Raw genomic sequence first — 26,647 nt, 5'->3', positions numbered from 1 at the left:
GCGAGGCTCTCCAGACTTGCTTTCTAGGAGCCTGATTTCCCGCTGAAGTGCCTAATGATGCAGAGATGGATTTTCAAATGTATCCTGACTCTGTATGAGCCTCTCACTGTTCTCACTCAAGGGGCTGGGGAAAGCTGGTCTAACCTCTCCTCTGACAGCCACTGTGAAATTTCAGTTTTGTGTCTAAACAGGACCTGAGCTCCTTTGAGAGCTTTGTGTTAAACTGCCCACAGCACACCTACATGGCATCTTCCTTCCTGAGTGCCAGCACTGTCTTCACAGCATCCATTTCGGAGAGCATTTTGTGTATTCAGGTAGGAACAGCTTTTTGTTTCATTTTAAACAGCTAGGAGGACTAGAACCACCTCCACTATTTGCAGAAAAAAGCCTCACTTCTCAGTGTGACTGCTCTGAGTAATATTGCCAGTCCGTTCACTTCACTGGCAGTCTACGAAAAGTGGGCAGGACATCAGCACTGCTTGGGAACAGCAAAAAAAAAGTAAAGGTTCATACATGATGGACAGAGTAAACAGGAACCATGATAAAAGAATTCTCTTTCCATAGAAGCGCTTTGAGTATTCTGTGCAGGTTTTTTACATCAATTTTTTTTTTTCAAAAGTGGTTTACACAAGTTGTCTAAAGCGACAGTGAACTCCCTAGAGGGGTATGTTGGGTTCCTTGCTGGTGGCTATGTCTCCTGGCCAAAGCACCACACTTTGAATGAGGGAGTATCTACCACTTGCAGGATCTCTTTAATACAAATTAAGCATTAGAAGACTGCCAGCCCTTTCTTTCAGCCAAGGACACTGCCATGTCCTGTGGGATCTATGCAGGTCTGTGTTCCTGACACACAACCCTGCGTAACCAGGAAGCATGAAAGACCTACAGCTCAGCATGGGTTGGTATGGAAAGGGAAGTGAGGCTGTAGCCAAACAGAAGATGATGAAGTAATAGCAGCAGCCCAATGGAAAGAGAAGAAACAACACAAAGTGAGATGTGTCCCATGGCTCATGGGGGGGCACTTAGAGACCCTTGATCAGCTTTGCCCTACTTCAGTATAAGGTGTGTCACTGATTCACTCATTTGCTTGATCTCTGAGCGAACAAGGAGGTTGGGACTTGGCCTTAGTGACTGTGTTGTATGCAAAAGTGTGGTGGTTCCTGCTTCCTCAGCTTGAAACCAAAGAAACAGCCCCCAAGAGAATGTTCTACTCACAATAATAGGGATGGTGTTGGCTCTGGAGAGGATCTGTTTGACCAAGCGATACCTGTCATACAACGGCTTCATCACCTGTCGTTCATTTTTGGTAACCTGAAAGGGAGAAAGAAGAGAGATCCATGAAGCCTGAAGCAGTACTCCACTCCAACTCACATGCCTGAGATCACCATTAGTATGAGGAGTCTTGAAGGGAATTGTATGGAGACAAGAGGAGAGCAGCATTAGCCCTGAAACCAGTAATCCAAGTGCTCGTGTAATCTTTGCAACTCCTGTGCCCAGTGCCAGCTGAGCTGTGGGCGGAGTGTCTTGTAAAGGTGGCTGTATGAGACAGGTGATTTAAATGACTGATTAAGTGCCACGTCCACAGCGCAAAATGACCCCCAGAGGCAGCAGTTTGTGCTTGCAATCACAAATACAAGCTTTCCCACCCTTATTCTTGTGGCTGGCCCTCAGAGGCTGTATTTATGACCCAGGAAAAGAGAAAGGAGCCGCAATGACTGGATATTGCAACGTAAGGAGACTTTCCCCAAGTAGGTTAAACTACAGATTTCATAAAAGCTTTCTGGCTTTTCTATTCCTCCTAATTTCCTGTCCAAGCCAGCAGTTTTTCACCTTTTTAACCACCTAACTTAGCCCACCACACCTCCTTCCAGTCACCTTGCTGGGGAGAAGTTACCACAGAACTGAGAAGGGATGAAGGTGCCAGGGCTGTGTGGCGTAAAGAATACAGAACAGTGCTGTAATGCCCACCTCAGGCATTCCTTACATTGCTCTGTCCTTAACTCCACTCCTAACTGCCTGTTTTGCTCCCTCCCCAGTCCGAGAGCATTACAAACTGAGAGTATTCATTTCTGTTTTAATTTCAGGTTTAAGCTAAGCCAAAAGGTGTCAGTAGTACTGACAGTGCAGAAGGGAAGATCTAAAAGGCAGCAGCTAGTGTGGGAAAGCAAAGGTTTGTCCAACTAAGTATTAGTTGTGAAGAAGCTTTTTTATTTCTTCAGTGTTGTGTTACAGCAGGGTTAGAAAACAAACAAACAAACAAAATCCACAGCAGAACCTGATCATCATTCAGCACTGTCTGACCCACATCCTATTATGAGTGTCCTTCCATTAGATCTTTTGTCTAACTTTAGATTATAAAGCTCTTATGGGGAGGCTTTAACTGATGTCATGCCTATCTTCCTCGAGGCTTTCTACTGCTGTTAATCACCAGAGCACCTGAACAACTGCCATATAAAAATCATCACTGACAGTGTAACCTCTGGAGAGCTTTGTGTGGCCTCCTTTTCTACAACAGAAATAGGAGGAAAGGGAATACCGCTTGAGATGGGGAGGAAATTTAAAGTGAACTGCCTTTTATTTTGTCTGCAGTTGACTTTCACTGGAGTAAGCTTTCTAAAACTTTCACATCCTCCCTCCAGAGCAGGAGAGAGTGTTGGTGCAAGGGGCATAAGGGCTGTAAGTATTGCCAGGAGTGGGATGGCAGGGGTGAACTCAGAATCTGGAGATATCATCTTCCTCCTGAAAACCATGCCTGTTTCCTATGTTGGGGGCAGATGAACAGGGAGGAAGGAGGAGGAAGATCTTTTTACTGCTTTCTTTGCTCATTGCAAACATGCCCAAGCCTGATACGGGGCACCCAGATGGGTAGTCTGAGGTCTAGGGCCTGAACGTCTCACACCTCTAAAGCACAGTAGGGCTCTGATACTGCCTGTTCATTGAGTAAGCAGCTCACACGGATTAGAGGAATGTGAGCAGCATCAAACAGTCCACTCAGCCCTCTTTGTACTGAGTTTTGTATTGATGTGTCTGCACTCAATTGCACTAGCTAGCAAGTTGCCTCCATCTTTGGACATTTCTCTGTAACTAATCAAGAATACAACTGTAAAAACTGGGTAGCTTAAATATATGTATATATGTATATATGTAATATTGATCCTGGCTTTATTAGATTAGGAGTTAGTTGAACAGGAGGTACAACACTACTGTTGGCTCATGCTGTCCCTGTTACTTAAAAAAAACCAACAAACCAAGACTATGCTGTGGCTCATGTTGAGGCTGAGAACTAAAGCATTCAATTAATAATATTTCAAAGTTGATAAACAGTACTGTTCTGTACAGAAAAATAAACATAAGCCTTGGCATGAGCAAAAATCCTTAGGTATGTTGGAGAATGGAAAAGATAAACAATATGCTTCAGTGTCTGAATATCAGTATGGAGCAACAACATAGAAAATTAATTTAGGCATTGAAAGCTAAGCATATGGAGTCTGAGACACCAGCAAACTTAATAGAAAGTAGATTCTGAAAGTAAATGTTTAGCACATAGGCAAACTGTCTCATTAAGTAAACATACGTAAGACCAGCAAAGCCTCAGTATATTTTGGGAGAACATCAAAATGCAAAGAGAGTCTTGGAATAATGGAGCCTTTGACATAACTCTGGGGCACAGTCCACATGGTAAAAGAGCTGCAGCTGAGGAACAGATCATTGCTCACATTGTTAGAGTAGCTCAAGAATTTCTGCAGAGACAGACTTTTGGCTTAACTAAAACAGTTCAGTTCCACCTTTGCAGGTTCATGTATCACTGGTGCAGAAAGACCCAGTTGCACAATAAATCTGAGCCCCATTGTTTTTCCTGTTTAGTTAAATGTCTTTAAGAAAAAAAAAAACTTGGCTGAACTATCCCCATTCTCCTCAAACTCTCAGTACTTTTCCACTGCTGCACTGCCAGGAGCTGGGAACAGCAAAAGCTGATCAGCTACAGTCTTCCTTGCCATGCAGTTCAGTGTCGCTAGGTATAGACTGCTTACTTAAAAACAAACAAATTAAAAAGCAGTTGTATGAATGAAGCAAGGGAAGGGGGGAAAACAAAAGGTGCGCTGACAAGATAGGCTCTGGGCTTGTTTCTTTTTTAAGCAGATTCTGAAGGATGCTACCTATTGATTTGTATCATTGTAAAGGCAGCAAAAGCAGAGTTGGTCTCATGGAGAAGACAGAGAAGGTTAAGTGGACTCCCTTATGCTTCCCTTTTCCTGTTTTACATGAGAATAAATCTGCATGTCCTCTCATATAACTGCCATTTTCAGTTGCTAATATATGTGACTGTACAATATCAGCACTTCATGAAAGCATTTAAACAAATTAGTGAGGCTTTTTTAAAAACAATGGATAAAGAAGGAAATAATTCAGAAGCAAAAGGAAGGAAAAGATCAGGAATCCCAAGCAGGAGCAGAATGACAGATTTGTCAGCTGCACTAATCAAGTACTCCTTATAAGCAGTAATTTGCTGCTCCCAAGCCACTGCTCAAAGGATTAGCACCACTCTGACATTAAGTTACTTTACCCATGCAGCTGATAGCAAAGATTACAATGTCATCACTGGAAGAGAAGGAGGGACTCATAGAAAGCCAACTTGGTGGCCTGGAAGCCACTGTGTTTCTGCCACAGTAGGGATCAACACAATACTTAATTCCATGTCTCCAGAAATAATTTGTCTTTGTTAAGATCAAATGTACAAGAAAACTCATGCCATTCTCTTCCTCTGTTACGTGGATAAAACCCATCTCTCTTTCTCAAGAGAAGAGCCAAATCTCCTGTCAACTCCCCTGGAGTGCCTTCCTAGTTAGCCATTAATACCAGAAAACTGCTAACTTCCTGGTTGGATGGGAGACAACATACAAACTGGATGTCTGTGGAATCTAGTGAGTGTGATGCCAAAATAATGCACACTTGGCCTCACTGGGCCTGTAGGCTCTGTCCTGCAGGTGTCTGTCAATCCCAGAGCTGTGTGTGGCACCACATTGCCTAGAACAGACTCCTGAGAGGTAGTGGAAGTCAAGGATTAGGGAGGTGGATTAGAGGATGCACGTGTGGTTTGAAGAGCAAGAAGTTCCAGTGACTTGACATCAAAGGAGCATTAGCATTTACCACAGACAAAGGCACAGAAAGATGTACTTTGAAAACAAAAAAAACCCGCAGTACATACCGGTCTGCCATGAATGCCTTCGTAATACAGCAAAGCTTTTTGAAGAGCCACTTTTTCAGCTGCTATCTGATCTCTTGTCATGTCCTATGAAATTTGGCACAGAGAGAGAGGAGGAGGAAGAAGAAAATAAAGTCAGATTCCTGGACTCAAACAATACTGATCTGCAGTATAACCGAAGTCATGCCATACTGTCATTAAAGTTTTGAAGATTCCAGCTATATTGCCAAAGAGACCGTAAGTAGAACCCCATACACAATGCAGGTAAATTAAAAACATGAAAACTTCACATATGAAGATATTTTATAAAGGGGGATTTATTGATTATCACTGTGCTTTGAAAAAACAATGCTATGCAACTTTTAATGATGGTGGCTCTTTTTCAGTTAAGATCTGAAGTGAAAATTCTACAACAGGACACATGTCCTTTCTTTTTCTCCAAATTTGAGACAAGCTCCAATGCCTCTTTCAAAGCTTGACACCTTTGCTTTGACTGCCACAAATACACTTCAAGAGATGAAGCACAGTCAGATCATCTCCTTCTGCCAATTCTGCCATGCAGTGAAAAGCTGTGGCAGACAGGCTGAGGGGACAAAGCCAAAAAAATAAAGGGCAGACAGTTAGGCTTTTAAGTTGGCCTGAGCTCTCCCACTGAACTTACCTGACTCCACGCTTTCTCTCCCTATCAACAGCACCAAATATTATCAACAGGCCCTCTATAAACAGCCAGGCTTGGCTTCTTGCTAGAGTCAGAAAATACCCAAACACACACTATGTGCAAGTTCTTCTTCTTCAGATCTAGTAAACAAAGATAATGCTGTCTGCCTCACTCTCACAAACCACTGCACAATTTACATGTCAGCAGACTCAAGGACTTCACTTACAAGGCTGCCCAAACCTCAGGAGCATTCAACATCAGACTCAAAGACCTCCCTGCTGATAACCCTCAGAGATTACAGCAGCTAACAGAGCTCCGTGTGAAACTCTGAAGGGTAGTGATAAAATACCCTGAGAGAATGGCATTCAGCTTTGGAACAAATAGAAGCAAACAGATGACACAATCTCTAGAATCAGTGGAAGACTCAGAATTTGTCAAAAGCCTTTGGATGTAACAGAAATAGCCAAATACAGGCCAGGAAATATTGCAATAATTCAGAAACATTACTCGGAATGTACAATGGTCAGACAAAGAACATATGATGCCATACAAAAAAAACTGAGCTCTGGAAAAAAAATCAGATACTAAAGGGCAGAGGGAAAGAAACTAAAGCAAGTGAACCCAGAGTAAAGGTTGTAGACTTTTTAACAAAATGCAGAAGACCACAGTGCTTTCACCAGTGACTGCACAGCCACAAGTTACCTAAAAGACCTAAAGCTGATCTGTCTACATCATACCTTAATATCTTCAGGTCGATTTGTCTCTGCTCGTTTTTCTTGAAGCTTCTTCTGGATGGAGTCAAGGGTTACTTCCACGGCAGGTTTGGCAGATTTATCTGACAAGTCTTGCTTCTTGTCATCATCCTTTTCCAGCTGAGAGCCAAAGCTCTTGGGAAGCGTGTTGCTTCGCTGACGCACAACAGGGCCAAGGTCTTCCTCTGATATCTTCAGTTTTGACTCTAAACAGAGACATTGGGAGGAAGATGACTAATTTTTCATTTTTAAAATGGGACAGGATCACTACCTCACATCAAATCTAAATGAGTCAGATGTTGAGCTGTCCCCCAAAGGTGCACCAGTGGTAGCTGCTCACCTTTAAGTTGCTTTCGGAATTTGGCCAAATCATTCGTCCATTTGAGCACTTCGGGGTTGGCTGCTTTGTCACTGTGGGAAGGCTGGGAGGAAAGAAGAATCATGTTGAGTCTGTGTTAAACCAACAGGAGAGACTCACTGAAACAAGCGTGTGGCACAAAGAGGTACAACAGAATTTGGATTCAGCACAGAGCAGTCACTGGTTTCTGACTGGCACTTGCACACCTCTGACCAGCTCATTTCAGACCTTGCTTTAATTGCTCCTGCCCTTCACAACACTGTGCCTCAGGGGCATCATGAGATTGATTTTCTTTTTAGAAAGCACAAAACATTTGATGGCAACAATTAAGTTGCAGAAGTGGCTCAGAGGGCCAGATGCACATTGGAGTCCTTGTGCCTATTGCTCTGTAAGAAGAGGGCACCTCCAAAATAGGAAATCTAATATGAACAGTTTGAGAACTGTTAGGATACATGTATCCACACCAAAGGCTGCCTTATATCCAAAGACAACAAAATAACCTAAATGCTAGGCTACAGCAAACTCTTGAGGATTTCTTCCAGCCTTTTTTACTGCAGGCAAAATCATTTCAGTACAATTCTTTGTAATTCAATCACCAACAGAGACACCCACACGCAAAGCTTTGGTTCCTTAAAAAGCGCTCTGTGCATCGGAAGGGCATGTCAGGAGCAATTAGAGTACAGTCCACCACTACTGCTCAGCAGCATTCGACTGTGGTTCCTTGCTCAGGAGTGAAGGCAGCTGTTCTCTCTCCTCTGCAATTCACAGGTGTCCTGGGATTGCCATAATGCAAATAAGATGTGCAAATGTGCTTTCCATAAGCTGAACTTAAATAAGTAAGCAAACAGAAGTTTAACATAGCTATTCCTACACACTGTCTTAAGCAGAGATCAAAATCCTATGAGTTTATTAGACTCTCTCTCTTGTGCTGCACTGATAGTACATAATGCCTGGAAAGGTTATTTGCTTGTTATGGATACACAATTTTTTAGCAGCTTTTTTTTTTTTTCCCCCCTCCTTATAAAAGCTTTCAAGCCCTCTGTATGTTTGACACATTTCCCTGATGTCCCTTCCTTTGTTGTTAATTCATAATAATGATAATGGTCAGTCTTCGCGAGCGAAGATCCGGGGAAGGTCTCCACATAAATGCTTAACTCCTAGAGACTCACTCTGTATTTCCTCTCCTCTTCAAATTTGTCCTCAAATCTCCTGATCTTTTTCTTCAGTCCCTGAATCCTCCGGGTAAGTTGTGCAGGGGTAAGGTCTTCTCTGTCATCTTCATAAGATCCTAAAGATGAACTCCGCCTCCTACGAAGAGAAGAGATTGCAGAAAGAGCTTAACCAAACAGCCACAGTACATCTTGATGCAGAGAAGGGCATTTAAAATTTGTGTAAATAAAAGCAAAGCCCAGAAAAGTGAGAATGCTATGTTGCTACTCTATACTGACAGATAGCAAAAGATGCTCTAACAGCCTCTTTCAGAAACAGCAACTCCCTAGATATAAATTCACAAACCCAGAAATGATTAGGTACCAAGAACTTTCATAAAAACAACAGTTTCCTGCCAGTAGGAAGAGAAACACAACACAGCATAGCTATCTGACGTTTATGATATGATAACATATGAGGATGTTGCTAGATGCAGCTGGGAGGGAGGGTCAGCATAGGCAAATCACCACCCACCTCATGAAGGAATGAGAATTGGGAGGAGAAGGAGGCACTTCTGTATCATCCAGGTACTGTTGGCTCTGTCCATAGGCATAGAAGCGAGGGGACAGCATAGGATCGCTGTCCTCATCCAGCAGCTGGCGAATTAAGCGCCCGGCCTGCGGGGAAAGGCGAGCCTCATCTGAGTCTAAGCCGTCTCGCTGCCATGAGGAAAGAGCAGGGATGGGCTCTGGGAACAGTAAGACAAAGGCTGGTTTTATCGTTCTTGTTTTACATGTAAGACAAGACTCCAGTTAACTGTTCTAATGAACCTTGACCCGTCTGTCCTGGACCGTGATTCCCTGTCACCAGGAATTCTCCGGTCGTTACTCGCATCTGCCCCGTGTGCAAAGAAATACATAGCACTGCCTGACCACACAGGCACCCTGCACAAAGTTAAGTAATCTCTTAGGTGCAACAGCAAACTGTGCCCAAAAGCTGACCAGGAATTACCATGGACTGACTCCAAACAAGGCTATCACCGGGCAGCACCTTTGAGTAAAATTATATGATGGACAGAGAGAATTAGTGGGACACATTAGTGCAAAAGAGGCAACTGCATTACAAAAGGATATTTTTTCAGTTTCAGGATGTACAAATCCTGTAAATGAGTAGTACTTCAATGGTCTTCCTATAGCCCCCAGCACTCCAGTGCGATCCTGTCACCTGCTATTGGAAATTCAAAGCCTAGAAGTAAATATAGGTTCTTCTAGTCTGCAAGCAAAAGGTGTCTGGCGTTACTACCTGTTCCACAGGGTGCCTAGCCCATAAATTAACAATTACGGTAATATGGTCCCAATTTCCCCTTATCTCTTTCACATGCAATCCTGCTGCTTAACAGCATGGTAGAAAAGGGAGGAAATCTTCAGTCCCCTGGATTACCTAACCAGCTAGAAGTAAAAGCAATGATGTACAGGGAGATGGTGAAGTGGGAGAGAAAGGGAAACCCAACTTAGCACTGCTGATTAGCATAATAGAGCCCACAGAAAGCAATCGCCTCAATCTTGTGATCACTCCCTCTAGATGCCATAAGGAGTCCAACATTTTGTGTTCAGATAGTTTACTAAGCTGATTTGCATGCTCCTACTTAAACTGTCTAATCCTGTGGTGCTAAGAGCCAGGATTTGAACTTATAAATCTAACAAACAGTTCTAGAGTCAAGTAACAAAACAAAAACCTTATAGAAAGCTCCCAGATCAGTCGCAGAGCTATGGACTAATTGTTTCCTGTGCCTAGGATGTCTTTTCTCCATTCACAAAGAGAAGGGGCTTTAGAAGTTATCAATTTCTGAAAAAAAACCCCAGTTATTTCCTTTTGCTGAACAAGGATAACATTTTCCCAGCTCAGAGTGGATTGCACGAGGACTTCCCTGCAGAACCTCTATGCTGTTTAATATTCCCCCTCTGTACAACTCAGGCAGTGCGAGATCATCCCCAATGCAGTACTGACAGGCTCAATGGTGTTTGGCCTGTACACATCTTCAAACGATGCTCTCCTTTTCTGATCTTCCTTAGCACAGGAATATAAATGGCATGCCTCTGCTTAGAGGTTGGTGCTGCATTCACACTGATGGTTACCCTTGAAGGGATGGTAGGAGGCTTTTGTATAAGAGCTTCTTGAAGGTATTGTGATAAGAGAAGCACAAACAAGCCTGGCTCACAGATGCTACTTCCATGAGGTGTGGAAGTCCCAAGTGTATGTAGGCTGTTTTGCCATGGATCAGAAAGCTTATGCAGCGTGCAATTCCCTCAGGTGATTTCTGAAAAAAGAGTTTTTCTAAGCACTGTTCAATCTTGGCGGTATCTAATACCTGAAACATTTTGCACCCACTTCCCTGAATCTCTTATGGTTTTGGGAAGGATCTCACAAGATCTTTTGTAGCAAAATAAAGGGTAATAATACAAAAGGAAAAAAGTTGATACATTTGACTAGCAGGAATGAGAGTTAAACGATGCATGGGATTCTTCTAGACATCTCTCCCTTTTAGTTCTTTGAATATACTCTCACCCCCAGGTAGAATTTGCTCTTGGAAATTGTTAAGTAACACCTTCATGGGATTTACATAGATGGAATAAACTTAGAAGAAATCAGCAGCATATTTAGCAGTAACCAAAATAAGCTCCTATCACACCAGCTAACAAAGCCACTATTAATAATGCATTATGCATGTGACTTTGTCCAAGGTGGATTTATAAAACAGATAGCATGCGACATTCAGGGAATTGCAAAGGCTCAAAGAGCCTCTGATCAAACCCCAAAAGACAACAAAGCACCTCACATAAGCTAGTTGAGACTGAGATATATGTACTTTTTATTTTGCTGATTTCAAAATACTCCCCCAAAATAGAAACTCACAGTGGAAAGGAGAAATTGTTAAAAGGAGAAAAAAAGAGTCCTGAAAGGAAAAATCAAATTTGAGACTTGACAGAACAAATGGTTGCTACAGAAAATCAGCTGGTTTTAACCCTTGCTCCTGGAAGGCCTGACTCTATAGGTAATTTTGTTTCTCTTGCTGACCATACATATCTAGAAGAAAAAAATTATCTACACACCAAACAGCTGGACCCCCAGAGAGTAACACAGTAATTAATCAAGGAACATATTTAGGTATATAGAATTATGGATTTTATCTACATCAGATCACAAAGTAGACCAGAGCTGTAGTCCAACTGCTTTCTCTCTCCTACTGGCCAGGTGCCAGGAGCTTCAGCTGGAAGCACTGGAATTGCTGGATCATACAAACATACAGGAACCCACTAAGGGTAAGCTGCCACTTTTTCTGACAGTGCACAATCAGTCAATTTCTGTTTAACAGGATACATATTTTTTGTTATTCATTTATCCAAGATAGCTGTCAAAGCACTGAGCCTTTCCTGAAGGCTGTTAAATTCCTGGACTTAATGGTTCGGGTTTGAAGTATCTGCTGTCATGATTAATGTTGTCACCCTTTCCCCTTTCTGCTAACTGAAGAATAGAATCTCAGTAAAGAATGTAAATGTTGCACCTTTTCCTTGCCATTGACTTGACAGAGCAGTTACCCTTAATAATATTTTCTGCCCTGAACAGATCTCTCTTCTCAGGGAAAACTTGGTTTTCTACTCATCTCCACATTCTTTCCATGAACACTTTCCACCCCCCCGCCTTTACCCTAATGACAAATTTTCGTGAAAAAAAAACCAAACAAAAACAAAAGGGAATATCTAGCCACTGTGGCTGCACCAGTGCAGAGGAAGGGTGAAAAATTTTTTTATATCTTGGTCAGATTCTCAAGGCATTTCTTTTAGGTCTGCCTTTTCTAAGCTGGCACAGAAGCAGTGAGCTATGCTGGTATTGAGCCTTCAGTCCTTCAGAAGCTCTGCACTCCCTCTCAAAATCCCACAAAACCAGCTAATCTTTCAACAAAGCTGTCAGCCATCTGCCAGGTGTGGCTCTGCAGAACTCTGTAGACACAATATGGTAATACAACCTCTCTGCGAACCTGCTGCATAGAGGGTTGGAGATATTAATAAATCTGTAAAATGCAAGAAGGAAAAAAGATTTATTGCATCACATTGGTATATTACTGGTGAGCTCCAAGCCCTCTTGCTGACAAAAACATGTATTTTTTTATCATTACAGTGTATATTTGCCACAGGGTTACTGGGGACTGCAGGGCCAACAGAGGGGTGTCCATACACAAATACTACCTGAGGTGCAGCCAGCAAAATGCCACAGGCATCTCCTGTTTCCCTCTCTGCAGCCGCACAGCTGATGCCTGCTGCTAACACTGCTTTTACCAGCTGTCAAACAAAGGAGGCCAAACCTTAGCTGCTGTAAACTGAAGTAGGTCCAGAGGGATTAAAAAGTCTAAACTCATTATAACACCTGAGGTCCTAGTATCAAAATGCCACATGGAAGAGTCCAGAAAGACCTCTTATAGAGAAATTAATAAAGCAATTTCAAAGCATTCACTAGCTCAGTAACAACCTATTTTCTTCATCTTAAAAATAACTGTATGAAAATATCCTTGTTTGAATACAACAGGAGGTATTCTTCCTAATCAGATCAAAACAATGGCCCAAATACGGCACTACCGTGCCTATTCAGTCAGTGAGATGACACATCTCTCAGCCAGCAGGCAAACTTTAACAATCAAAAATACATGTTTAATATATTGATGCTATAAAATAAATTCAGTAAACAAGGCAATTATTTTTTTCTACACTTAGTAATAAAAATGGAATGTGCTTCATTACCTATTTACCTTATGCTGAAGACTGTTACACAGAAATACATCGATCAGTCTAAATTCACAGTGCTAAATAAAAAACTAAATGCAGCTTCCATTTTCCTATACTATTTGGATCTTTTTGCATTCCTTTGGGTTTTTTTCATGGGAAAGTATCAACTAAGTCAATGCTAAAACTATTTGTATATCAGTTTCACCCTGAGGGTCTCAGTGCTGCAGTACTTGAGTTCTCAATGCTGAGAACTTGAATTGTGTTTTTGCGCTTTAAACTTCTGCTTTTTTTTTTTTAAACTTGAGAGTTTGCAGAAAAACGTCTGTTGATTATTCTGTAAGTGCTTGTTGCTGCAAACTCTGCTTGAATTCTCAGCTACAGAACTTTTTTAAAGCATCAGTAATCAGGTGACATCAGCAGCAATCACACACTGAACCGCCTTCACAGCCCAATCTGCTGACAGGGCCAGCCACTGTTATGAAGAACAACATACTTCCAGATTTTCCTTGAGGACAGAATAGCAAGTTCTGGGCTTGAATTAGTAACATTTGGTAAGAAATCTGCACAATAGCTCTGGACTGTGAGAGAACACTCTGTCCTCCTCAGTCACTGCACCCAATCCAAATGTAATCCACAATTAGAAACCCTTGCTATGGAAGCAGCTCTGAAAATGCCTGCTTACAAAGCCATCTCAGCTGGCACTGACTGACCAGCTTAGCAGGCAAGCCCAGCAGTCAGATATCCCAGTTCACAGAGACACCTTGGTTCACACCCAGTGTGAGAACAAAACTACCTGATCTGCACCTGTTAGATGTACACTAGGCAACTACTCTGGACCATGGAATTGCACCTAGGCTATGAGTTCGGGTCTTGAATTTGACTGGGGCACTGCTCATGCCCTGCCTACTACAGCAATAGCCTGATGATCACTACACATATGCCTCTATATGTAGCAGGCAAGGGTGATACAGAAGGCGAGCATGTGGTGGAGTGTGAGCCTATGCACTGCAGCAAGCAAATTTCTCTGTCCTGTCTCTGCTCATCTTTAGGTAAAGGGAACACGGCCTGGAGAAGTACAGCAAATCTCTCCTCTTGTGTACAGTTTTGACTACGTGGGAAGCCTTATGAGAAAGAAAAATCCCGTAAAAATTACTTTTAGTGTAACATAAAAGGCACGGGGCCCTGTCAGCTCACGTGGTAGCAGCTATCAAGAGTTCTGTGCCCCTGAATGAGGGGTTTTATGGCAGCTCTGGCCTTAATATGATGGAGAGCCTGCTTGAGTTATGAATAAAACCTAGTCAATGGACAAGGTTGTCTTATGTAATTTTCTGCCTATCCTTCAAGGCTTTTTCCTAACACTGGAGGTAGCGACAGTTGCAGCCAAAGGCAACCCCTCAACCTGTAACTGTTCTCACAAGTCACTTGTGAAAGTCCCAGCAGGTGCCCTCATCCTTAGATGCTCTGTATCTCCTGCAGTATGATACAGAGGACCTTGCCCCCCAAAGTCAGTCAACTACGTAACTGGTAATGGGTAATTTCCTGAGAGATGGACCTACCGAATTTGCTAAAGCAAAGCAATAAACAGCTCAGTGTTGCCACATTCTAAGGCATGGTCCTTTCTCCTTTCCAATGGGGACGCAACCAGAGCTGTGGCATGGACCTTGGAGAGATGTGTGAAGGTTTGAGTGACACAGGTTGGCTGGCAGGGGATGGGAGGATATCCTGGCTGCTAGAGCTGTGGATGGTTGGTACAACTGTGCCTTGCAAAGCCAATCTCAACAACAGACTGTGCTGTTAGCTACAGAAGCACTCTGAGAGTTGATGTTAAGACCTTCCCTTCCTGGCTCCTGCAAGCTTGATTTCACATCCACAGTTGGGAAAGACTCAGTCCCTCCTTGCTGAGATGCAGAAGAGACCATTTTGCTGCTGTTGCATCCATGCCAACAAAATGGTGATTCTGGAAGGCACGTATTTCAGAAGATGACGTCTCTCTCACCCTGAACAGATGATTATTTTGCAACTGCCCACCTCCTCCTCTTGTGAAATACACATGAACAGAACGGAGGAAGGAAGAATCTGACAGAAGCTCTCTTCAAGTGCAGTCACATGTGCCCTTAATCCTGTTTTGTATTTGCAGGGCAAGAAAGCTAGAATCCAAACATAAGAGCATGCCTGCTACAAGGAAGTTGTACCAAAGATACAACTTATTTTATACAGTGGGAAAGCCACTGGCAGACAGAAAGGAGCTGTGTTCTCTCCTTCATGCATTCATATGACTCCTATTAGTAATGCAGGACGGAAAAAAAAAAAAAAAAAGAGTCATTATTTCCAAAGGTTCACAGGACGGCTGAAGCCACACATCACCTCTGAGAACACAGACGTGCTCACCCTGGCTTGAGACCCTGCAGGGCTCTGCTAATTAGCATCTCAGTAAACACATAGTGGCCAAGGCCGCCTGGGAGCCCTTCTGAGGTGCTTTGATCAGCCATACTGCACATGTGGTGATTCCATCCAGGGAATCCCTGCCTAGCAAGCAAATGGAAAAATTCCCTCCTGTCCAGGGTTACTAGTTGAATTCCTGGCTGAATCAAATGCAACCATGGCTGCGGGTTTTTCTTTACTCATGCCTGAAGTGTCATAACTACTCCTGTCCTAGAGGGAAAGGCAAAACATACTAGGTCACGTACACTGTGGAGGCAGGAGCAGAAAACTTCACTTCTCAGTGTTCCTCAGAGATTGCTTTTTTAGAGCAATGAATTAGTAGCACATTTTCCCTCTCTTGTTTTACTAAAACACTCACGTTTTCCTGTTTCTTCCCTGTCAAAACGCAACTTTCGCTCTTAAAGCATAAACTAATGGAAGAATTCTTGCTTGTACACAGAGACATACTCTGTAACTGGAAAAGGGTTTGATCCCAAAAGCACTGGACACCTTAATTTCATCTCAATTTCAAATGAAACTGAGGTTCATGGCACCCAGAGTTTTCCCAGATTTCCCACTCTTAAAAGAGTAAGTGTAAACAGCCAACCAAGCATGCACTCTGGACACGAGACTTAAGAAACGCTATTAAAATAACTTAAATGACATACAATCAATTTAACACTGCCACTCGAGCTGGTGAACAGCTTTCCTTCACAGAATACATTAAAAAAAAGTTGTTTGTAAGACAAAGTAACAGCCAGCCAGCCTTTTTTCCAGCTGTGCTTTCAGATCCAAGTCATTATTTCCAAATAGTGATTGAAGAGGAAGAAATGTTCCTTTTAGACTGTGAAACACCCAGTTGTTTTGAAGTATGAGACAGTCTGGCTTAATTCTCCAATGTCACCATGAAACAACACTCAGGGACTTAAAAGTGCTAAACAAAACATGAAAGTAACTTCAAGAATAAAAGAATTAATTTTCTCCCTCTAAATGACAATTAGACTTAGTACCATTTAGTATTTACTGCCAGTTTCTCCAAACTTTCAGTTCTACATTCAGAACAAAATTGCTTTCCTGTTGTTTTTAGCATAAGAACACAAACACATAAAGATACACCCAGTCCACTCAGGTTCCCCTCTCTCTCATTTCACTCATATGACCGGCCATCACACTTACCTTCCCAGTTGTTGTCATCACACAGTGAGGTTAAATCCAGCCGAGGCACTTCAGATACAAAGCTGTTTTCCTGATCATCAGCATCTTGATTTCTTTGCAACTTGTTTTCAGGCATGCTTGGATGCTCTTGAATCTTCATACTTGAAGTCAGCTATGTTCCCATGCACCCAAAGAAATGAGAGAGAAAGAAAAAAAATGTTTCAGGATGCAGAGGAGGAAAAAAACCCCTGCAGTCACAGCAGCAGTAAACTCATGCCTTTAGCTAATAGGATCCAAACAAACAGACCCTGATGTTTCCAGCTCCAAATCCAAATCCCCTGCCTGGTGACCCCTATGTACTAATTGCTCACTCACACCAGTTAAGACATCTGTCCATCTGCCTTCCTTGAATTTCTCCTTCTTTAAAAAGCCACTGCAAGTTCCTGAGACTGACTGCTCTGACAACTGCATGCAGCTGAAAAAGCCTCCAGTAATGGACTGGGATGAAAAGGGAGGGAGGGAGGGAGGCAGGGAGAAAGGGAGTGGGAGGGGGTGGCTGCGTACACTTCCTACAGGAGCGCAACTCCTTTGAGCAACAACAGAATCGCTGCTGCTGTTGTTGTGAGGCTGTAGCAATATGGTGCCTTCTAAAAAGCAGGCACCAGAGCTCCTGAGGTAGCAGCCGCAGACAGCAAGCAGTGCAGGCTACGTACATGAATGCTCTCATGCAGGCTGTGCTGGCTCAGATCAATTAGTGCCAGCTAAGCTGTGCTGGCTGCACATTCCCTGATTTCCTGTGGTTGTTTTCTAGCTGGGCGTGGGGAGAGCAGAACTATTTATGGAGGAGCTCGGGGTATTAAAGCAGCGTTGCGCAAATCCAAACGGCAGTAGGGTTTGGCATCTCAGCTGGAAGCAGTGCGGACTCTGGGAAAAAGCCAAAAAATTCACACAAGCATCCAATGACTTAGGAATAAAAAAAAAAAAAAAAAAAGGTAGAATTCTGTCAAGTAAATGATTCATCAGTTAGCACTACCTAGGAGCAACTGCTGTTTGTCTCACCACTATTCACCCCTGCACATACCACACGTCATGTGCATTTAGGCAGAAACCACTGCCATTCCCACAATCCAGAGACACAGTGCATGTCCGCAATAGTGCCTGATGAGACGAGCAGTTTTGTGACGCTAAAACAAATCAGCTGTAATGCCTCACAGAGGGCAGCAGGGAAAAGGAAGTGTAAGGCACGTACATAAACATATAGTGTGATCTGTATAAATCCACCAACAAGCACAGAGCTATCCGAAGAGACAGCGCTACACTACTACATGAACTGCTGCAATTTGATAAGAACAGCTTAGGCATAATTCTCTCAAACATAGTCTAGCAGATAGGCAACATGCAGATTTTCTCTCTGCAGGTATTTTGATAATCTAGTTAGCAATCTGCATATGCTGATACGCGAAGACGATGGGCCCACAGAAAATAACTGGTATCTATGGACATATTTTTCTTGTGAATCCAGAAGCATGGCCAAATGCTTCAATATCCCTAATACACACCACTAAGGCACATTTACTTTGTTTCATCTGCATAAAGCTAATTATATGTTTATGTTTTTTCCCCCTTTTGAGCAGAAAAAAACAAGTAAATTTCATGGAGAGGGAAAAAAATCTTGCCCAGTAGACAAGATTTCTTGAATATGAATAAATGTTTTAATCTTATCTGGATTCAATTCCATCAGTCCCTGCAGTTGAACAGGGTGCCAAATAATCTCATCTAGGCTTCCTCTCCCACAAAAGGTTGGGGCAGGTGATCTTTTGAGGTCTCTTCCAGCCTGGGCTGTTCTATGGTTCTACAAATCAGGGTGATGAATACCCTTGGTGTTTGTAAAGAGTTTTCTGCATTGTATTTGTATAAGGTGTGTACTTCCTGTTCATTTCAATAAATCACCTCGTTGAAACATTATAACAAAACGAAACACTTGATGACAGTTTGCCAAACACTAATAACTCGTACAGCTTGATGCTAAATCTGATTACAAATGTGTTTATTGTGAGAGCTGTACATGGAAAAATGTTAATTCACCATTCAATATCTTTTAAGCTGCTTCCAGGTTCGAAGGACTTAAATATTTCTTGAAGGTTCAGCAACAAATTTCCTGCCAGGATCTAAATAGTCAGTGTACATTACAAACAGAAAGACTGGTCAGTGGCCAGAAGCAGGCAATCTTCTACATTTACTAAAAGAACAAACTGTACCAGTTGATCAACTGGATATAATTTGTCAGCACAGTATTTTAAAGGCTGAAAGAAATTAAGCAGTAAGTTTCAAAACAAGTGGGTTTTTTTAATAACATAAAGAAGTGTGAAGAGAGGAATTTATCTACATTAACAATTTCAAAGAGCAATCTGAAAACACAATCTCGTCATCACTACTGATACTAATTACAGAGTTAAACATCTTTTTATGAAGAATGTACAGCCTCCTGACTTACTAAGACTCTTAAAAGAAATTTTTAGCAGATATAGGAGCACTTCCCAGATGGGTAAACATTTCCATTGCAGATATATTAGAAAGATCATATCCATGTCCTCATCCTTCTAAAGTCACTAGAGCTGTAGAAAATATTTAAAAGCTGTTTAAAAACAGGCCTGTGCTCTGCCTGTCACCAGTTACTCTCCTTGCCTTGCTCACTGATGTAGCCTCTAATACAATGAATAAATCATCAGGTGTTCTGAAGAACAACAGTGGTACAAACCCAGGCAACTCGAGAAAGCAGATGTTTAACTTCCTTTGCATTATTATTCCAAACCCTTAGAGGAGTTGATAATTTAGTATTTCCATCACTTATTTTTCCTTTTTGATTTCCTAATGGCACCAGCTGCCAATCTCCAGGGAAAAAAATCATGTAAGGGAGAACTACTTTGCCTTAGGTACGGATGTGCCACAATTTCTTACAGAATGAAGGGGCAGCAAGTTGATGATCCCGGTAATGCTTGGCAGTCTCAGTGCGCTGCGGATATTACATAAATGGCCATGAAAAAAATCTTCAAAGTAGGAACTGGAATTCTGCTTTATAGAAGGCACTTCTGCAGCTATACTTTGCAGGCAGCAGTAACTACAGATCTAAGTAACTTGGGGACAAGTCAGCTGCTTTCCTTCTCGCTGCTCCAATGGAGATTCAGCATAAGGAGTAGCTCAAGCAGCTAGAAATAAATGTCAACGCAAAGGTTTTTAAAATCTGATCAGGAAGTTGTATTCTGATCAGTTACATGTGGATTCAAATCAACTTTATATAAAAGGCTTTCTTCCCCTACATCTGATGATGCCCTACAACCACAAGCAGGAAGCAACCTTAGGCACATCTAATTAATACAACCTGATGCAGGAATGCAGACATTCTGCCACCTTACTCCTGAGTCATGCCAATCCCCCTCTACACTTGTTGCCATGCTGGTGTGAATCTTAAATACCCTTCCCTTGCCAAAATCTGGATATAAAACCTGGAGAAAGCTGTGTTTTTCATCCTGGAACTTAGCTACTTCCAAGGGCAGATTATGAAGGTTAACAGAAGCACTGAAAATTCATTCGGGACTTGAGTTTCAAGGTATTTTTACAGCCTCGTGGAGACCCGAGTCGGCACAACTGGTAACTATGGCAAATTCCAAATACCTTTCACAATATTTTCAGACCAGAGACAGGGTGAGAAAGAAGGTCCCTATCCCTTCCTCATACATAATGGATTGTTTGTTATGAAATGTATGTCTTTAAGCTTCCCTAAGCAAAAGGCTTATAAGGGGCAAGGAATGTAAAACAACTCTGCAGGAATGTAACATTTTCTTGACCTTGTAATTCCTATATAATACAGGCTCTGGGTTAAGGCTACATCCTCTCCTGCAGTTAAAATTCTAAATTTGAAAACTTTTCGTAAAGAGAAGTTTAATTTAAGATTATGATTTCATACTCAAATATACTTCCACCAGGCTAATTTAAAAGCTTAATAGGAGTATTGTGTGGCACGGCAGTAACAGCACCTCCTCCACCAGCAAGTAGGTACGTGAGGAACAAGGTGCTGCAAAATCTACACTCCAGAAAATATAACAGCTCACGAGCAAGTGCAGGATCATTGGGGATTACTGACGCTCTGGGAGCAAAGCAGGAGATCCATCTAGGCCCAGTCAGAGCAGCAATCAAAGGCAGCACTGAACACCCTTTGCAGAGGTTACATATTTCAGGGTCCCACAAACTTCTCCAGCTACAACACAGCTGCTCAGAGCTCAGTTGTTAGCAATCTCTTACCTTTCTTGTGCTAGATGGAAATAATTCCTACCAGAAACAAAGTCTTTCAAAGGCAATAAATGCATAGTGGCTTTTATTTGTAAAAAAAAAAAAAAAAAAAAAGGCAACCAACCACATGAGGAGTCTAGTTTACAAATATTACCAGCCTTCAGATAACAGCAGACAACCTGGAAAATACAGACATTGGCTACAGCTGTTTTACTGTGCTCCTCTAAAATAGGTGCACAGCTGAGGGAGAGGTGCCTCAGATAACTCTCCCCAGTATTTTAAATGCTTGGCTGTCTAGAGGTGTTTCAAACAAACCCAAATGAACAAGTGACTGCAATAGTGTTCACCCAACCCAACCCCAATCTTTGATTTGCTGAACAGTCAGATTAAGAACAACATAAAGCCAATGCAGGAGGCATGTGTTGAAAAGAAATGGAAAGCTGGGGGAAAAACTGTTGCCATCAGTGTCACATGTCCCCTCCTGACATCCATCCCAACCACCAACTCTTAGAAAGAAACAGGAGATGATCCAGTTTTCTGAAGACAAATGGATCACAGACACCTCTGTTCAAAAGCAACAGGTTGCATTGGGAAATCATAAATAAAAGACCAAGTTATTTTACAGAAATCAAGAGAGACAAGCTGATCTGACTACCCTGGGAGATAAGCAGTCAGCCCTGTTTGCCATGATTAATGAGGGAACTTCACATCACTTAAACCAAAGTGCTGACTTCAGTGATCCTTCCCTTTTTGGTAAGGATGGATCAAAGGAACTGAAGCAGATGCTTTCAGACTACTCAATGGTTGAGAGGTTCTCTAAATTATGTAAATAAAAAGCATAGATAAGGGACAGTAAAAGTACATGCTAACTCCATTTCTCTGAGAAAAACAAAATTTCACAGAACTGTGCACATAACTAACTACTTATTTCCACTCAATAAAAAGCTCAGAAAACTGAAAACCAAAACAAAATAAAATACCAACCTGAGAATGCCTGAAAAAAACCTCATCGTTTTCACTTTCTTTGCTATAAAAAAAACAAAAACAAACCAACAGATTACAAATACAAAACCAGACTGTCTTGTAACAAAAACAAGCAGGATTCCTGTACACACACTAGGTTTTTATGTTCTTGCTATTCCTACACCCTCACTAATTCACACAGTAAATGCTACCGCATGTCAAGATGCTAAACTATGTATTTTTGCTTCCTCTCAGAAGCTATTTGTGAAAAATAAATAAAGTAATTTAATTCCAGCGCCCTTAATCTGAACCAATACAACTTTCCCTACAAACGCAGCTGTCAAGAGAAACTATCACCTCAGGTGAGCAGAGTGAGGCTGTCCAGCTTTTGCAGTAGCACTGAAAAAAGGGCTGGATTCCCCACCCAGAGGCCAGGTAAGACAGGCCCTGCAGTCCTCTGTGTGGAGTGTGCTGGCTCAGGTGCTTCACAGCTGACTTCTTTTCCGGTCTGCACCATCAGCACCTTCAGAGACATTCCTAACTGGCTGGGAAAAGAGCCTTGTGGCATATGCTGCAGGGCAAAGCCCACACAACATATGCAGTGCCTCCATGAAGTTTTACTTTGAAGTTAACATGGTGGGTAATGCTGTTCGACAGCATAACTAAATGTCACCCTCATAGTCTGAGGTGGAAGGTTTCTCAGGAAGGTCTACAATCACAGGGAAAGGAAAACATATATATATATGAAAAAAAAAATCACCTTTCTTCAGATAAAATTTCCATGTCATCAGGTCCTGTTCTGTCTATAGGCTTGGATGAACTAAAGCTTTCCATACTCTGCAATACAGTAAATGTTAAAGCAGTAAGATACATATGAGAAACAGATTGAAGCTGCAGGCCATAAAAGAGATCAAATACAGAAATATTAAACAGGACTTCTAGGAACAAGACAACACACTACTGCCTGATGCACATTTATAACAAAACAAACACCACAATTTATAGCCCACAATCTCCAAAAAAAACAACTGTTCACTGCTTCATCTCTTTCATCAGATGACCTCAAAACATCAAAACAAAATAATTCTGCACAGTACCCTGCCAGTTCCTGTGTTACAGACTGACAGAGACAGCCTAAGCCTGGGAGCAGTTCTGTGGTCTGTGCAACCTCTGTAATAGCAGGTACCAAAATCCACAACATCTTCTCAACAGGATTCCTTCCTTATTCATCTAAGAAAATACTCCACTTCTCAGCCAAATCCTTCCCTAGTTTCTTCTTAAACAGGTAGAAGAATGCAAAGAGACTGCCATGTGCAAAAATATAATGTTGTATTAATATGAATGCAGGGCAAGAAATCCAGCTGGTTATGACAACTTGTTTTGATGTTTGCCTTGGCTACCATTAGGAACATTAATGCTGTTGTCCTCCAAGAGCTTGAGAAACTACTGTGAGGACAAGCCATGTTGCCACTTTGGGCACATGTCCAGGAGGTTTTCTACTCTGGGTTTTGGGAAAATCCCTCTTAAATATGAGGAAGCCAGTCAGTGGCATAGTGTGGTTCCTGCCCTGCAAACTACGTGCACAGACTTTCTAGGACAGTCACAGCCCTCTCTCACCTGCTGCACCTCCAGCACCAAAAGGTGACACAGGTCAGTCATTCCAGCCTTGACTAATGTGATTCTTCAAGTCCTGCTGGTACCTGGCTACCGTGTCTTTGAAATGCAGTTACAAGCTTTTAATGCTTTGTGGTTGGTTTGCTCAGGAGAGTAAGTGGAACTGACAGCTCTTCCACTGCTGACTTACGCTTTTGAGTCAGATGCAATCAGACAGCTAAGAGGAAAGCTTCCACACACTGTCCTACATATTCTTTCAGGTTTTGAAAACAAGGAAGGCTCAGAAAAAGGTGGCTAAGGACATACAACATCACAAACTTGCTTACATGACGAAGGTCTATTAGTAAATGCTAAGGTGCACGTTATGTCCTTTCATACTTCAAGTTGGCAGTTTAATTTGGGTTATTATTTGAAGAGTAATGGTGTAGCCAAAAGAGAGCTAAACCATCACACATCCTTCTGCAGTCTCTGAAATGCAAGGATGTGATAAACACACTCATTAAAACTTTAAAAACAGCTTTTGCTCTTCCAAAAGAGTAGCACCATGCTCTCTGCAAGCTGTTTCATAACAATACTCCCAGTTGACGATCTCACTGTGACATTTCCTCTAGCAGACCAAGCAAGAACCACACTGCTGATCATCATGGTCAAACTGCTTTTAGTACAAGGTCAGTTAATTTTACATTCCTTTCAGACTTTTCCCCTCAAGAGATCAAAAAATGAGGGGCAGGGCAAAGTCCAGTGGTCACAGGTATGTTTGAGGACATTTCTTCTGGGCATGTTTGAAGGCTTCATGAATGTTTTTCAGATCCACAGCAAAAGTGGACACTTCTGTCAGTCCTTCCTTTCCTAAATCCTGAGACAAATTCTCATTTACATTTCAACTGCTTTACACTCCACAGGCACAGAGGAGAGGTGCTGAAAAAAGGCTAAGCACTAGACCTCTGCCTATCAAAGTCCATTGCTACAAGCAAAGAGGCCAAGTTGAATGTGTCTATCTCACTGCTTTCATGAAGTATCACGTGAGAAGGTATTATATTGATATTATATTGAGTATTAAATCTAAGTTACTAAATTGAGCACAGTGTACAATTTTTGGCACCTTGCCTTCTTTTTATCACAACAATAAGCTAAATCTACCTCTCTCTAGAACCTCTGCATGGGGTAAGAGCATCAAATCATTGCAATTTTATGATCTAAACAAAATGAGTCCAGACACAATGTCACAGTAAGAACTCACTCACTCACAGCAGGCTCTAAAACTTAAACACAACTGAAGGAAATGCCCTATACCTCAACACAGTCTTTTCACACAGCTTTTGCTGTTACAATTAACCCTGTAATGCATGCTCAGTGCCAGACCCTGGGATGTACAGCACCTTTGCCACTGTACGCAGACCCTGCATGAAGCACAGGACAGTTTCTCACCTGCTGACACTCTAATCAGTATCTAGTTTGGTTGAGAGGGAAGAAGAGTGCATCAGTTTTATTCTACAGCTTGTAAAAATTGGCAAATTGTCTTCTACTGTGAAGCTTACACATGAATGCACCGGGAAAATTCTACAGTATTCCAGATTTTTACTGTGTTATATCAAAGTCATTCAGGTCTTCATTAAAAAGTAGCTAGAGGGATCACCTTTTGGATCAACACACTCCAAAGTGCTTTGCAAATTGCAAACACCACAGTAACACACAGACTTTAGGGAAAAGACATAAAACACCTTTGTCATCTCATTATCAAGTAGTCACTTGAAATCTAGCCTCAGAACTTAGCAGGAACATAAAAAAAAACTTGAGCGGAACATGAAAACCTACATCCAAGGTTCCAACCTCCTTGTAAGACTGCTGAAAGACTGGGAAAAATACTTATTTCCTTTTCTGCCTTCCAAAATGCTTCACTGAATTCAAAAGAGAAAAAAAAGCAAAAAGTTGTGGAAAGAGAAAATGACTATAGGTGGAGTAAGAGGGTCATAGCAAAAATATAGCTTTTAGATGCCTTATTGCAAAGGTTACAAGCGTAGGATCCAGTGTTTCCCATAGTTCAAAACAGCCACTTAATGCCTGTACTGCAGGCAAAAAAAAGGCTTCCTGAAGGAACAAGTTGTGCACTGAAATAAAAAAGTCTTTTTCCCACCCTAGTAAAAGGTGTCAAACAGTACAGCATGCTGGCTTACCACAGGACTGTCCTGGTTGTCATTGAGCTCTGAAAGCTTGGTGCTGGATTTCTGCCGCTTTGATTTATTCCTTTCACTAAGATATCCAGAGCTGGTGTCTTGTAATTTTTCTACCTCTTGAGCAGCTAGAATACAGTCCTCAAGATTGCTGAATCCAGAGGGAATGTTTTCCTTGTTGACAACTTCCCTAAAAAGAAAGGGGACATTACAACACGAGGTTGTTTAAAACACTCTTCTGCTACATTTACAGTACCAAGAGAACTGCATCATGATGACTAGTTCTGGTAACATCTTCTATGCCCCATGAAACCAGCACCTCTGGTTCTTCCCAATGCAGCAAAAACCACACACTGGGCAATGCTAAATCCCACTGAGGAGTGAAAGCCAAGTGTATACACCTCAGGTGAGAAAGCTGTGGGGATTAACATTTGAAATTTGATTCACTTCCCACTAAACCCAACACAGAAAATACCACTGACTTCAGCTGGAAGCTGGACTAGCCTGTGGCTGTCTGTGGTATTTTTATAGAGAATATACAGAATATTTTCCTTTGAGACATGTGCTTTTAATTTAGAAAAGTGATTCACAGTTGTGGTCCAAGGATCTCCTTTGGTGCATGACACCACATAATTGTTCTTCTTACTCATACTGTCAAATGCAAGAGCAGGACTGTAATGCCTTAGCCAAATGCTTGAATCTTATTTGGGAACTGCACAAAACATAAATGGCAACACAACTGCTAGGACAGAGGACTGCTCTGCTATAGGAAGTGAAGGGGACAGATAGCCTTAAATCATCATGTGACGCACTAGCAGGGACCCTCTGGGCTGGTGGGGTTTGCTCATGTTTTCCAGAAGCTTGGCATATGGCTTGTCTTGCCCTGCATAATTAACCTGCTGGGTCTTCAGCATGCAGCTTTCCATTCACAACCTGTTTAGTACTCTTCCCTCTACTTTGTCCAAGAGTGCAGATGCACATACATAACACATCACTACATTATGGAAAAAGAAGAAACACAGCATGCCTCGTTCATCACTGTATTATCCCGCCAGAGGCTAAAGGCAGCCTGCTTACAGTTGACATTGAAACTGGAATATTTGCTAAATGTTTTATGTGTGGCTCCAAAACCTGCTTC

General features: G+C 42.0%; 1 protein-coding gene across 4 annotated transcripts in view; it reads right to left on the bottom strand.

The window, feature by feature from the left end:
• The window catches only part of FAM13A (family with sequence similarity 13 member A), a 128,213-nt gene that overhangs the window by 10,093 nt on the left and 91,473 nt on the right, over positions 1-26,647 (bottom strand). For 3 of the 4 annotated variants that reach the window (XM_050337880.1, XM_050337881.1, XM_050337883.1), the window contains 10 exons: positions 25,513-25,699; positions 22,485-22,561; positions 21,746-21,788; positions 16,496-16,646; positions 8,655-8,868; positions 8,141-8,279; positions 6,954-7,035; positions 6,599-6,819; positions 5,207-5,290; positions 1,216-1,311 (listed from right to left, as the gene is read on the bottom strand). In XM_050337880.1, coding sequence (XP_050193837.1) covers positions 1,216-1,311; positions 5,207-5,290; positions 6,599-6,819; positions 6,954-7,035; positions 8,141-8,279; positions 8,655-8,868; positions 16,496-16,646; positions 21,746-21,788; positions 22,485-22,561; positions 25,513-25,699 — 1,294 coding nt within the window. The remainder of the gene's footprint in view (positions 1-1,215; positions 1,312-5,206; positions 5,291-6,598; positions 6,820-6,953; positions 7,036-8,140; positions 8,280-8,654; positions 8,869-16,495; positions 16,647-21,745; positions 21,789-22,484; positions 22,562-25,512; positions 25,700-26,647) is intronic. The other variant, XM_050337882.1, reaches the window with a different exon arrangement.

This window comes from Myiozetetes cayanensis, unplaced genomic scaffold (assembly GCF_022539395.1).
Source record: "Myiozetetes cayanensis isolate MyiCay16 unplaced genomic scaffold, myiCay2020 scf7, whole genome shotgun sequence".
Lineage (NCBI taxonomy): Eukaryota > Metazoa > Chordata > Aves > Passeriformes > Tyrannidae > Myiozetetes > Myiozetetes cayanensis.
Note: the sequence above shows the minus strand (reverse complement) of the source record. Positions and strands in the feature narration are given on the sequence as shown.